The sequence below is a fragment of the Artibeus jamaicensis genome, unplaced genomic scaffold (assembly GCF_021234435.1).
Source record: "Artibeus jamaicensis isolate MK-2021 breed Jamaican fruit bat unplaced genomic scaffold, CSHL_Jam_final scaffold_833, whole genome shotgun sequence".
Taxonomy (NCBI): Eukaryota; Metazoa; Chordata; class Mammalia; order Chiroptera; family Phyllostomidae; genus Artibeus; species Artibeus jamaicensis.
In genome coordinates, this window is record NW_026522056.1 from 21,867,732 (window position 1) to 21,882,203 (window position 14,472).

The 14,472-nt window shown below is 45.0% G+C and overlaps 1 protein-coding gene across 4 annotated transcripts in view; it reads right to left on the reverse strand.

Moving 5' to 3' along the window:
* SNX25 (sorting nexin 25) overlaps positions 1–14,472 on the reverse strand; it is a 93,409-nt gene that overhangs the window by 27,516 nt on the left and 51,421 nt on the right. For all 4 annotated transcript variants that reach the window (XM_053659821.1, XM_053659823.1, XM_053659822.1 and 1 more), the window contains exons 7-9: positions 8,269–8,450; positions 3,116–3,247; positions 1,875–2,147 (exon numbers count right to left, since the gene is read on the reverse strand). In XM_053659821.1, the coding sequence (XP_053515796.1) occupies positions 1,875–2,147; positions 3,116–3,247; positions 8,269–8,450 (587 nt within the window). The remainder of the gene's footprint in view (positions 1–1,874; positions 2,148–3,115; positions 3,248–8,268; positions 8,451–14,472) is intronic.

The following is a 14,472-nucleotide window of genomic DNA, read 5'->3' on the forward strand; positions in this document are numbered from 1 at the left end:
TGAACAACTCATGCAAGTCCCTTTAAAACGAAATCCTCAAATTCCTACTGGTCCAAGTACTTTCTGTATGTACTTTGTTCGGACCTTCTCTTGAAGAGGTATTTTATGAATCACCAGGTAGATTGCTTTTCTAATAAAATGGTTAGCTTCTGAAAGTGACTTCAAGTTCACCAAGAATGATGTAACTTGGAAAAGTCTGGGCAGATTATGGAAGGGCTCATTAACTAGACTCCCAAGGAGGAGCAGCCGCAGGAGGGCGCTGGGAAGAACTGCCAGAACTCCCTTCTGGTTGGTTTTCTCCTTAGCTTTCTTCCAGAGTTTTTCCTTCCAAATTTTATTCATTGTAACAAACAGGAAATTAAAATTTTTCAAAGAAAAATAAGATATTGTAATCACAGAAAACCAAGCTCTTTTTATTTGTGCAGGTTCTTTCTAAACCTCATCCATAAGTATATCATTATGACATCCTCCTACAACTGTGTACACTCAAGTGGGTCGTCTGCCTTTTCACGTAACATACAATGCAGCATATATTGAGGGTAGTATAGTCTTCAAAATTGTAATTTATGCTTAGGCAGCACTTTATGAACTGATCATTTAACTGAGGCAGAGGCCTATTGCTGCCCCTGCTGGGGGCTGATTTTGCATTTTTCCTTTCCCAGATGTACTAAATCAAACTCCATCGTACATAAACTTTTTTCTACATGTTAGCTATTTTGTAGGATAAATTTCTAGAAGTGGGAATTATTGGAACAAAGAGTAGGAGCTATCAAAATGTCAGTTAATACATAAAAGGGTAATTCATAATACCCTTCTTTGAATCCTAGGTGAAGCTGGACATTTTTTTCATGTCCATTTACTATGAATTTTCATATCAAGTGTCAGTTCAAGCCCTTGTTCAATTCATCTGTTAGGTATTGATGTTTTTATTAATTTGAATAACCTCTTTTATAGCACTTGCATATTAACCACTTTAACTTTTAGGCAAAGAGACAACACGGTTAAAACAAACTGGCCCGTCTCAAGGAGAAAATGCAATCAGTTGTGAGCTTGGGACCAAACACGTTAGTGGGGTTTGTACTCTGAAAAGGTAAAGAATCAAGTAACAAAACTTTTCTTTCTTCAAAAAAGCCTGAATGAATGAATTTAACCACAGTTTGCAGATGCCAGATTCTAATGCCATCAAGAGCAAACACTTGGTCCTGAGGGCTTGAAACAGAGTGAACTGGGAAGAAAGAATCCAAGATAATTTATACTCTTTTCTATGTAAGATGACTAAAACATTTCGCTTCCTTGGTACATTCACAAATCCTAAAACTCCTATGTCACTAACAGGAAATGAGAGATAGCAACAGGGGCACCCCAAAATGACCAGCACACTAGGTGGAAATCACACTGACGGTGTGGCTGAGCAAGGTTCCTTTCAGAACATCTTCATCTCATCTGATTTTTCTTAACTCCAAAATATTTCCAATGACTCCAGCCACATTCTCTTCCTCTCCTCGTTTCCCCTCAGACTGGATGGTACAGTTCCACTGATTCTCTAACCTGGCCGAAGCCACGAACCGCTACCCCCACAGACTTTCTGCCCCCACTTTTCGGGAGTTGAACCCTGCGTGTCTCTGAGGCAGACAAAAGGTGGGGAGAGCTGTGACTTAGTGCTGGGTCAGAAGGACAGCCCGTGGTCAGAAGGACAAAGAAAGAAGTGTGTAAGGCCAGAAGCAAGGAGGTAACACAACATCAAGTTCCACTGAAAGTCCCGTATGTTAAAAGATGAAGGTGCCCTCCAACTTTGGCTTCCACAATATGTGCTCGCCTAATCACACTCAAAGCTCATGCGCCGAAAAGGAAGCAGAGAGCTGAACGGGACTCACCACGTCCTCCTTGTTAGAAATCAGCTGCGAGGCGTGCTTCTCTTCCTCTTTTATCATCAACTTCTCATACAGGTCGCTGACGATAAACGAAGGGTAATACCTGTCCTTCAGGATCTCATGAACATCTCCCTGGATCTTGCAGAACACTTCGATACCTTTATTTCCTACAAGGCATTGCTGGATCTCTTTGTACAGTGACTTTTCCACAGGTATTTCTTTGCTCTCCACAAAGAAATTCTGGTAAATTTCACCAACTAATTGTGGGATTTCATTCTGAAAAGACAGGAGAATAGTGAGAAAAGTAAGAAATATCGTCTCTGAGAACTGCTTTCTTCTGCACTCTCTGCTTCTCGGAGCCAGAAGGAAGGCACCGGGAACGCACGGTGGTGCACGCCAGGGTCGGGCTTCGGCCTCTGTGTGCACATTCGGGGCCCAGGGGTACATGTCAGACGCTGAGAAAACAACCGGTTCCTTAAGGTGAACACTATGTTGAACAGTTAACAACGGGTGGTACTCAGTTCTAGCAACAAAGTACAAAGGAGTGGTTTAATGTGCACAACGCTCTGTGTGCTTATTTTCATAAGCCTCACAAAATATATACATTATACATGTTACACATATTGTTAAGTATATTTACAGACATAAACACACACATATATTTCACATTCTTTAATTTAATTCTTAAATACATAGTGAGGAACTGCTAAGTTCCTCACTATGTATTTAAGATACAAAACGCAATGCTTATTGCTGGGCTTTTCATTCTAAGGGGCATCTGTAATCAAAATGTTTTTCTGTGTTCCTTAACTCAATCATATTTTAAAGAAAACAAAAGGAGAACAAACAGTACTGTAAAATATGCACATTACGATATTAAAAATAATGAGGTTATAAAATGGAGTTGGAGGTGACGAGACCAACTTATTATAACAATAACATGGGTATGTATATGCCTTTCTACGATGCATTAAAAAGGAACCACCTTTTACTAAATTTATTATTTTGGCACATTTGTAGGTCTTTCTTTTCCCCTTTGAATATATATTTAAAATAATCTTTTGTAAGATAAAAAGATCTAATTTTATTTACCATTATAGGCTAGGACATAATGCCAGTATTATATTTGGTTTAAAATACTCTTTTAATGTATTTTCTTACAGCTCCATTGAGAAACAGACACAGGGCAGAACGTATGAATTTCACCAGCTGGTGGTTAACATTCCTTGGTCTAAACAGACTACCTTGGTCGCACTCTTTAAACATTCCACAGACTCCCAAAAACTAATCAGAGCTTTCTTGTCCATCCTTTCCATGTACGTTCTGAAGGGCTCTCGGTAGAAAGCATTGGCCAAGATCTCTTCAAACTGAAGAATCTATTAAGAGAATTAAAGAAAAAGTTCTTAAAAATCAAATTTTAAATATCACATTGCTTTAACTTCCAATGGATTAATTTCTACTTTCATTAAGTTCCACATTTATTAATAAATTAATTGATGCTTTGTTTTTCTAAGGCCATAGACAATGTAGTATAGTACTTCTCTCACTCTCCCAAAATGCACACATTCAATAAATACCAATTTTCTATAAAACATTCACGCATTCAGTACAAGATCTATTTGGCATCAATTCTGTATCAGACACACTTCTAGAAAATGAAACAGACAAAAACACCCCCGCCCTGTGGGAGGTACTGCTAAAAGTAACAGATACGGATAACAGAGAAACCGAAGAGAAATGTATTCAAGACCAGGAAGCTGGAGAGTAATAATTTTGCATTTTTGCTTCCCATCTTCTTTTCATACAGCTGAGGGAATCTACAAATGATTTTCTATTTCGCCCTTTTGTTTACAGCTTCACATTCATTAGAAAAACCTTTTGTAAGCATCACTGAGTTGAACCATGACATTCCAATGTATGGATAGACCCAAACTACTACTTCATCATTCTGCGAGCTTACCCAACAACAAAACCCCACTATCTGAATACACTGCAGGAACAATTGGGAGCACAGACTGCCGTAGATGAGAAAGCAGATGACCTCCATTATGATTCGTAACTCAGTGAAGTAGGAGAAATGCCTGGGATTATTTCAGAAGACAGGTAAGCCCCACATTCTTGCTTCTTAATAAGATTTAAAAATAGCACCTACGTATAACTCATGTGCAGTGAAAAGAAAACATTTTAAGATTCTTTTAAAAAGACTCTTTCTATTGTAACAGAAAAGTTTCAGAATGTTATCGGTAAGTCTAAAACCAGATGTGTGTGTCAATGCCTGTTCATTCTCCTGCCACCAACAGTAAACACCGAAATGTGTTCTGTGGGCAAAAAGCGATGGGCACCTTTTCTCACAACTTCTGGTCACTAATTAAAGGAGACAGCCACCGACTGCTGCAGACCACTAATAATTACTCCCCATAATCACTGCGGACCAGCGGTATTTAGCTAGTTTACTAACTGTGGGAGACTGTAGCATGTATCTTTTCTTTATGTAAACCGTACCAGTGAAGCAGTTTGAAGTCCAATGCTAACTGTCCGTGCTCCTGACAGGTTTGAAGGCACTCATCCCAACTTCGGCCAGGGATGACAGATCCCTCAGAAAGCAATTTATTTTTAATATAGGGAGGAGATGAGCAGGACGGATATTCGACAAATTTTAAGGAAGTCTTCCCAGGATAATTTCACTCAGATCAAATGAATTCCAAGTGGGATACAAATTCACATATTTGCAAAATTAAGTCCAAAACATCTTCTGATTCTCTTATTAGTTCTATGGTCAAGCCCTAAAAGTTGCAACTATCTCCAAATAAACAAGAATAAATATATCTCAAGGATAATTAAACACCTGATACACCTTGTATCTTGGCTGGTGGATAAACCAAGTTCTCTGTTTTTCTTCTCTTGAGGCCTGCATGAGCGTTTCACTGTGTAACACCTACACTATTTGCAAATAGACATACGTAGGTTTGAATCCTGGCTCTAGTGACTCCATCACTCTGAGCCTTGGTTTCTTCATCTGTAGAATGGGGATTGTACCGCCTGCTCTATAGGTTGCTGTGAGACTTGTACAAGAGTTGTTGTGACTCACAACAGACAACATCAGAAACTAATCAGGAAAAGCTTGAACCAGGATTTTGGCTAAGAAAGACAATAATAGAGGCCAAAAAGTGGGGTAGTGAAGAGGCGACTTTCTAGTTGGGTAAACATGGGTGAAAGGATTAGATCAGTGGGTCCTGAGTGGGTTTAAGAGACTACAAAGGGCACGAGGAAACATCTGGGGGTGATGAATACGTTCACTATCTTAACCAAGATGATGATTTCATGAGTATACACACTTGATAAAATGTATTTGTGCACACTTTAAATACACGCAGTGTGTTGTATGTCACTATACCTTAATAAAGCTGTTTTAAAAACCTATATTCCATCAAGCTCTGACAACACAATTGCAGATAAATGATGTATGCAACATGTACACTAAGGACCCAGTGCCAGGAGAACAGATATTGGTGTACTTTTCCTATGCATGGATGGCTGGATTTGATTTGCTAAGAGTTTGTTCTGGACCTTTCTGTTTAGGGTCATGATGCTATTGCTCAGCAGCGTTTTGCTTTTCTCTGTAATGTTTTCCTCTGGTTTGGCACCAGTCACCCTGGCATCCTGTGAAGAGATGAAGAGTCCCTTCTCCTTCGTTTTATCGGAAGGGTGTAGTTAAGATCGATATCATCTTTGCCTGGAAATGTTTAATAGGATTCACCAGTGAAAGGATCCGAGCCTGAAGCTTTCTTTGTGGGCTTTGTGGGAAGGTTTTAAATGATGAATTCACTCTCTTTCATTCATTTTCTTTAATACATTCATTTCTGGGGCTAATCAGACACTCTGTTCTGAGTCGGTTTTGGTAATTTGTGTTTTTAAAGGGAAATGTCTAGTTCATTTCGATTGTAAACATTATTGGCTTAAAGTTGTTCATGATACTCCTTTGTTAACCTTTTAATGTACGTAGGATTTATAGTGATGCCCTCTCTCATTTCTAATATTAGTAATATGTGTCTTCTCTCTTTTTTTCTTAGTCTAACTAGTGTATATAAATATTATTGACCTTTTCAAGAACCTACCTTTTGGTTTCATTGATTTTCTTTTTGTTTTCTATTTCACTGGTTTCTGTTGTTATATTATTTATTCCCTTTTAGTTATTTTAGCATTAATCTGTAGGACTGAAGATGAAGATCACTGATTTTTGACCCCTTTTTTCTTCTGGTTAAACTCCTTGTTCTAAAGTCTATTTTGTCTGATGCTAACATGAGCTACTTTAGATTTCTAAGTTTATGATAGCATGGCAGGCTTGTTCCCCTGCTTTTACCTCCAACCTATTTTTACACCTTTATAATTTCTTATGGACAACATATAATTAAGTCTTGACTTTATTTATTCCCTCAGGCAATCTCTTTTGTTTGGAAGGTTCATCTAATTTTGAAGGCGATGTTCTGAAACAGAGTCAGTAGTGACGGCTCCAGATCAGATGTGATTGATTAGGTTGGAGCAAAGCTGCGCTATCTATTCAGGAAGAAAGCAGAATGGCTCCGAACTAACCGAAGTTTTACCTTTCAGATGGCAACCCACCACACATATTGGGATGCTATATTGTCTGAGTCTTCCAGCCTGAACACTCGATGAAATGGTTTTTACTCTGAGGATAAACTATTGCAACAGAAATGGGTTTCCTCACTTCCTAAGAACCTGGAAGAATGAGTCAAAATGCAGCTGGAACCAGGTTAGCTCTGCTTCTCGCAGAAACTTCTGGATAGCCTCTGTGGAAATCACATTCAGCTCTCCTACAATGAGCTCCCCTTATCTTCCTCGGGGTTCTTCTCTATCATCATATCACCTTTTAGTAAGTGGCTGGCCACAGGTGCTTCTCTTAAGTGTACACCTCCCTTCTCTATTGCATCGCTTAACCTGTAATTGCATGAGACTGAGAGCAGGGCCTCTCCGACTCACTTTGTACCCTAATGCCTTGCACTGTAACTGAGAGATTAAAGACTCCTGATAAATGTCCATTGAGTGAATGAACTGATGAATGGATAAATGGATGAATGGACAGGACACAAGAAGAAGACCTCACCTATGATCAATGTGGCTAGAAGTTTACTTAAGAGTCCAGAGGCTGAAGAGAAGGAGGGAGGCGAACAACATTCAACCTGTCAAATCCACTCTTTCTCCAACGTTTAGCAGAAAGTGAAGTTTACACTTTGAACCACAAAACCAAAATCACAGAAAGGTGCATTTGCTAACAGCAAAACACACAGCCCCCCAGGGGCTAGAGGCCCCCTCCCTAAAACAAAACCTCCTCGGGGCTGCCTGGCAGCACTTGTGCAAAGACATTGCAGAAGGGCTGGTCCAACGTGGAGCGCGACCGTCCCTGAAGAGGCTCTGATGGAGACTGAGCCAGGAACAAGGTCAACTTCCATCGCTGGGAGAGAGGAAGTGGTAATGCAGAGACAAGCAAGAGCCCAACAGGAAAAGATGAAGAGACTAAAAATCAGAGTAAATGAGGTTGGGGCTGTGGCCAGAGTTAAGTTACACAGATGCTGCTTCTTTGTGGCTAACTGACCCCTTCCACAAGAGGAGGGTGGAGTTTGCCTTGAAGTCTGTTGCCAAGTGGTACAGCCACGCTCCCCCAAGTGTACCGTGGCTGTTTCCTTGAATCCTGGCCTGCTCTTTGGTCCTTGAAAATAAGGACAGGTGTGAGGTAGGGCCAGAACACTTTCCTAGGCGCCATGATTTAAGGACTGGGCATCAGACAGTCCAAAGTTTTCTTATACAGAAACAACCATGGATATATCATGGTTTAGTGAGAAAGCACTCAGATTTGTGAATCAACTAGACTTGGGTCTTTTATCTAGTTCTGCCTCTTCTTATCTGCATGGCTTTAGAAATTTGCTTAGAAGGAAACCAACTCTGTTTCTTCACCTGTAAAGTGGGAACGTTAAATACATACTTCACAGCAATGTGCTGAGAGCTGCCTAAACTAACTTACAAGACACCTTCTACTTTGTGGGCGGTTACTTCCATCCAAGTGGTAACATGCTTGGGTCCTTGCAAATATAAATGTGCTCCTCTAGGACTGTGGGAGGGCAAAGAGGGGATGGAAACACACACACAGGCCTGTGCAGGCACACACGCACACACACACACACCCATGTCTATCTGTCATGCCCACTCTCGTTCCCAGAAGTCAAGGACACCAAGTAATACAGCTCTGTACTCATCAAAGCAAACACACCAGTCCATATTCTGGAACACAAGTCACACACCAGAAAGTTAAGACTGTATATCTAATTCCATCAGTGTTCGCAACAAACAGGAAATGGTCAAAACAAGGACTAAAAAGCTCTACCTTCTGGCTCTGAGGCCCCTCCCCCTCGTCCAAGGCCCCGTCCTCTTGCTGGTCGTAGGCAGGGCCTCCCAGGGTTCGGATTCTCTTCTCGCACTGCTTCTTCGCCACCGTCAGTTGGTTAATGTACCTTTTCATGTTCCTGGCCCTCAGGAGATCAGCTTTCATCGCGGCGGTTTCTTTACCTTGAGTGGGATGGACGGACATACCGGTCAGAGGACAAGGGACAACAGAGAGAACACACAAGTCTGCACCAGCTTCACGTCTGACGTGGTGCATTCTGAACAACAGTGGGTGCTAAGGAATAGGACAGGATAGGACAAAATTTATGCCAACCATACGCACACCCTCAGATAGGAACACCGTGAATTTCTAAACACGCCAGTGACAAATCTGACCCAAATGTAAAAACACATTTAGAGACCTCCTCTGTACACACATACGCACACACTGATATGCATGTTTCCATGTATACATACAATCGACCCTTGAACAACATGGGTTCAAACTGCATTGGTCCACTCATTTGTGGAGATGACAGAACCAATGACTAAATCAGAGAACTTTCAAGAAAAGGCAGGTTTATGAACAAGGCTAGTTCAGTTTTGAACAGTGTGGCCCGTGACGTCTGCCAACGATGGCCATGATATCATCTCCCCTGTCACATGCTTTAACAATGTCACATGGGCAACCTCCCTCTGAACACCAGGGTGTGTGTTCCCGTTCCTTGAACCTGGTGGGTCTGTGATTTTGCAGGAAGTGACACTATGCCTTACGATGCCACGTGGTAGAAGGCCATTGACTTGGAGCCCTGAGCTGCCATGTAAGTCACGCACCAGCTGTGAGGCCTCCAAGCCGGGAGGAAGCCTAAACAGTCGGTCAGTGGTGAGACCTGCGTGGAGTCCCCCCCGCCAGGCCTGGCTGGATCTCAGCCCGCATGCAGAGCCGGCTTCGTACCATGTGTTCGAGCCACCTTGAAAATGACCTGTCCAGCCCCAGACAAGCAGGGAAGCGTCATCCCTGCCAAACCCTGCCCGAACTGCAGGTTCTCGAGCAAGAGAAATGGCTGTCGTTTAAGACTCCACGTTTCAGCGTGCTGGGGGAGGCCACAAAAGACAACTGGAAGAGGCCGGCTGAGTTCGAGGGGACTTGAGCTACTGCAGCAGAGATATGAGAAAACGAATTAAAAACCACCTGGCTCTTGAATGGGGACTTCAGTCATGGGGGAGTGAGACAGCCCAGGAAGAAAACAATGATTTCAGGACGTAATCTAAATAAACCGTACAGTCAATGAGAAAGAGGAAAAGCTGGCGAGGGGGCTGAAGGAGAGACCCCGAAGTGGGTTGGGGAGTGCAGCTTGCTGAGGAACCAGAGAGAACCGCAGCAGAGAGGGCGGGCAGCCTGCCTCGCCGGTTTCGGTGCTCCAGCCTGCTAACTGGCCACCGTGCTCTCGGCCCTGCTGTGCCGCAGCTTCGTCTCACCACAGCGGACGACTAAGCCCATGGCATCCCTCTGCTCACAGACCTGCAGCACGCCGTGCCGCCCCCAGCAAAGCCCCAGCAAAGCCCAGCGCTCTTACAGGGGCCGCAAGAGTCGCCTCTCCGACCTCATCCTGCCCCACTGTCCACACAGGCCACACTGGTGTCTCACTGTTTATTTTTTTAATTACAGCTTTACTGAGATATAATCACAGGCCATACAATTTACTTCCTTAAAGCATACAATCTAATTGCTTTTGGTATATTTACACAATTGTGTAGTAATCACACCAATCACTTTCAGAACATTTTCATCACCCCCAGGAGAAAGCAGGTACCATTGGCAGGCACCCCCACTCCTCTTCACCCGGGTTTTTTTTTTTTCCATAGGGCTGCCTCTGTGAACTTGCCTGCTTGGGACATCTCGTGCAAGAGAAGCCACACTACGTGGGGTTCGGTGCCAGCTTCCTGAACACAACGCCCGACGCATTCTCTCAGCCCGGCCCTCACCTCCCCCGTATTACCTGCATGGCTCAGTTCCCGGCCTCCTGCAGGTCCCTAGTTCAGGTCTCTGGGAAGCCTTCCTTGGCCTCCCTATTTCTTCTACTGCAACCCGACCCTAAAACATTACTTTTCTCCCTTTCTGCTTTACTTTTCTATAGCGCATATGACCACACTACATATTCAACCTCCATGTCCTTACGTGTGTCCTCACACAGGTCGTGTTGTTTGTTTACATATGTCTACACCCCCAGCACCTACAACTGCACCTGGGAACACGTTAGGAACTCATTAGGTGTCTGTCGAATGGACGAATGAACTGTGTCAAATGTAAAGAGGTAGCATTTTCTGAACGCTCACTGCACATCAGGTCTTGTGCTAGAACTTTGCTTGTGAACGAGAGAGATGGGGTGTGTAGCCGCAGCTCCGCTCTCCAACTTCCTCCCGTGGGGTTTCTATCCCTCCCGTCCACCGAACCCTCTGTTCTCAAGACCACTGGGGACTTGCACGTCAAACCCAGTGCAGAGTTTGCAGACAAGTTTGGGATCGAAGCAAGGTGAGAATTCTGGCTGCCCGCTTATGAGGCATGTGGTCTTAGTAAAAATTTTTTAAAATTTACTTGGAAAACCACTTACCACGGTTTACTTCCTTAAGTTGACAGTATCAAATTTAAAGTAAAAGCAAAAAACTCAAACAAAATTAAATTTTAAAAAATGACTAAGCATTGAGCATTACCTTGTGGGGAAGGCCCTGCTTTGCATACACAGTCTGAAGGGGCTGGGGTTGGGGGAGGGCTTTTTTCTTTCTTTTTATTTCAATGGGACGGAGATGAGCTGGTTTTAATGCTGATGAGGAAGGCCCAGTTAAGAGAGAGGAGAGGCAGACGACGGATGGGGAGTGGAGTCCAGGGACCGGGGCACAGGCTGGCTTTGGGAAACGCCGCTCCTGCCCCTTTGGTCACCTACACGGACGCAGACACCAGCCTGGAGACTGGCCAGCGCGGAGGCTGCAGCAGCTTCCTCACTGGAGTCTGCTTCCCTGACGCGGTGAGGGAGGTTATCTGAGGTGGGTGGGGGGGTGAAAGGGTGCGGGTCTGAGGGCTGTGGAAGTGGGGAAGGGTGACGTCCACGGTGGAATGCAGAGAGCAGTCCACGGTGGAATGCAGAGAGCAGTCCACTCAGACACACGTGAGACTGCCAGGCGTTGATCAGGGCCCAGGTGGCCACTGATGGAGGGAGATGTCCCCAGGCAGGTGAGGGCACCCCTGGAGGCGAGTCCCCAGGGCACGGCACCATGAAAGAAGAGGCCTGGCCTTGGTTTCTGGGGGCTCGCAGGGCAGAGCGTGAGGCACGGCTCTCCCCTCCCAGCTGCAGACCCCACTCCCCAGGACGATCGGGGTTCCCCTGGGGCCCCACTTAGCCAACTTGCACCCATGTTGGAAACAGCGCCTCGGTGGCCGAACAGGTGAACTGAAGGAGCTTAGACAAGACCACGAAACCTCTGACCTCCCTGGAGCAGCTTTTCCCAGTATTTTCCCAGGGTCACAGGCAGACTTCAGGTCAGGAGGTGGCCTGATTCAACAGGGTGTGTCGGACACTCTGTTCCCCCCGAGTGTGCCCAGGAGATCTACTGTCTGACTTCTATGAAGGTTCCCCAACACGCCTTGTGCTCGGTGGGGCAGGGTGGGGCGGGGGGGGCTGGGGGTCGCACACAGCCCTGACCAGAGGCCTCGGCCACTCAACATTCAACTCTAAAGGAGACAGCAGGACCTCGAAGCCTCCAAAAGGTCCATGCAGGCTGCCCCCAAACTAGTCGATGCAAGTGTGTGTGTGTGTGTATAAACAAATAGGTGCTTGGGACAGCTCGTTTTTCAGAAAAAAAATCATTTCTAAACATATATCCTTAAACATCTAAATTTTGTGCACGACATTTGATATTACCATAAAACTGGAGACAAAAAAAATGCTTTTTACAAAGTAAACCTAGACCACAATTTAAACTTTGGGTGAAAACAGACTAATAAAGATATATATATATATATATATATATATATATATATATCTGCCAAGATGGACAAAGAAGTGATAGAATATTCTAAAGAATTAATTATAAATGTTTACTATTTTTCCTCTAGGTCATCTAGAGTCTGCTGAGGTTAAAACAAAAAGGGAGTGGCTTCATTTGGGTTTGTTTGCTGCGAAGGACATTGGGAACAGACATTAGGTAAACGCCTTTGCCTATAAAGCCACCAAGCAGACCTGTGACCGACATCACAGAGTTGCCTGTTGCTATAACCTTCTGCCCATGAGGTTTTTCTTCCTCAAGCAAATGGAGCGGTGGTAAAACAAGAACGGGGGACAACTATCAGCTACGATTTCCAATGAGGCAAAGAGAGAGCAGTAACCTCTGGTACAAACTAGCGACTTCAGAAACAGCATAGGTATAAAGGGATGGAAATACCACCTCTACACTCTTCAGGTGCCCAAAAATGTCAACAGCAGAAAGCTCTCTCTTCTCGCACCACCTATCGAACTCCCAGGCACAGCCTAACAGCAGCAGCTCGGCAGGTGGAGTGAGGAATCGGCTGAAGGGGCAGGGTTCCCCAACCTCGGCCCAAGGCACATCTTGGCTGTGGGTCTGTCCGGAGCCCAGCAGCGTGTTCACAGCAGCCCTGGCCACTGTCTAGGTGCCAGTAGCATCCCTCCTCCCAGATGTGACAACTAAAACTGTCTCCAGACATTGTCGAATGCCCTGTCCCCTGGGGGGCAAAATTGCGCCCCCACCCCCGCCCCACCAACGGGCACTAATGTAGAGACACAACCTCCGTAGTGCTGAAGGAGACACGCCTGTCCCCTCGCCCAGCCCCCACGGGTCTTCTCACACCCACCGGACAACGCAGGTAAGGAACCAGGGAAGCGCCTCACTAGACAACCTGGCTCCACACGGACAGACTCACGCACCTGTGAGTCTCTCTTAAACATGAAACAGAAATTTGAACAATCACCCTCTGAGAAGAGGGCAGGAGAAACAGGTGTGTATTTACTCAGGCGCCAGTCAAGCTTCCGAGAAATGGTGCTCGACTTCTTGACAGCAATTCCCGGTAGTTACCAAGCATCACCGACTTCTGCAAAATTATTGGAATATCGCCTTGAAGGTTACCCAGGAACTTAAAAAAGACTTACCGTACGTTTCAGCTGGATGCTGGTGGGTTTGGGTTTTCTTGTTTTTTTTTTAAGAATAAAGGGGATCCTCTTATAGCACTTGAAATTTCCTGAAGTGTCGTTCCACTGAGCGGCAGGAGGGACACTTGAGGAACGAGGCGAAAGGACGGCAGGAGCTGGCGGCAGAACCGCTCAGACTGTCGCAGTGGACGGCAGAGCGCCCACAGGCCCCGCGCGGCCAGGTCAGGTGCGTCTGCCGCACGCCTTCCGTGCCCTTCCTTTAAGTGAGGCTAACACTTCCCTCGGTTTAAGGCCCTTGATACGTTTGCAATATAGCTTTAAAGTCGTACTGCAGCTTTAAAGTCATCCCTGGAGCTGAACTTCACTCATATGAATGCAGGTATCGGCATCTATGATAACCGAAGTCTTCTTGGAGGACAGAGATGGCAGTAGGGCTGCCTATCAAACTGTGAGACTCTAGAGAGTGTAAAAGTGCCCTGAACCCTGCGTCCCGAAAGGCAGAGAAGGGAGGGGGTGAAGGGGGACAGTGGCAGGGTCAGCAGGTGTGGGGGGTGGCAGTGCCGCAGTGTGAGGCTAGGTGGGGAGAGGCTGGCGAGGGCCCCGGGAGCCGCTGGGGGAACCACCTGGGGTGTTCAGTTAGTTTGGGTCACTCACAAATTAGGAACAGTCTGTATCAAATTCTCGCAATGCCAGAAAGTCGGATCACATCAAAGAATAACAAAGGACCCTGAGATGATTAGCTCCCTTCTTCCAGGCAGAGACACCTTCAGATCCCAAACCAGACAATCTTTATAAAAATAATTCCTGATGGAAATCACTATGGTTCTCTGTTAAGTAACTGAAGTTACAAAATAAAACGTTTACACACCGAAAAAAGAAGATGCACGATTTTACCAAAACCTCCCAACCTACACTACGAGCGTGGCACTTCCAAGCATGTACGGTTTATACACAGCAGTTTGTCAGACTCAAATCCGCATCCCATTCTTTGCTGTAGTCAGCTCGATGGATATTACTCTGAACTACTCTTGATAACATTTCAGGAT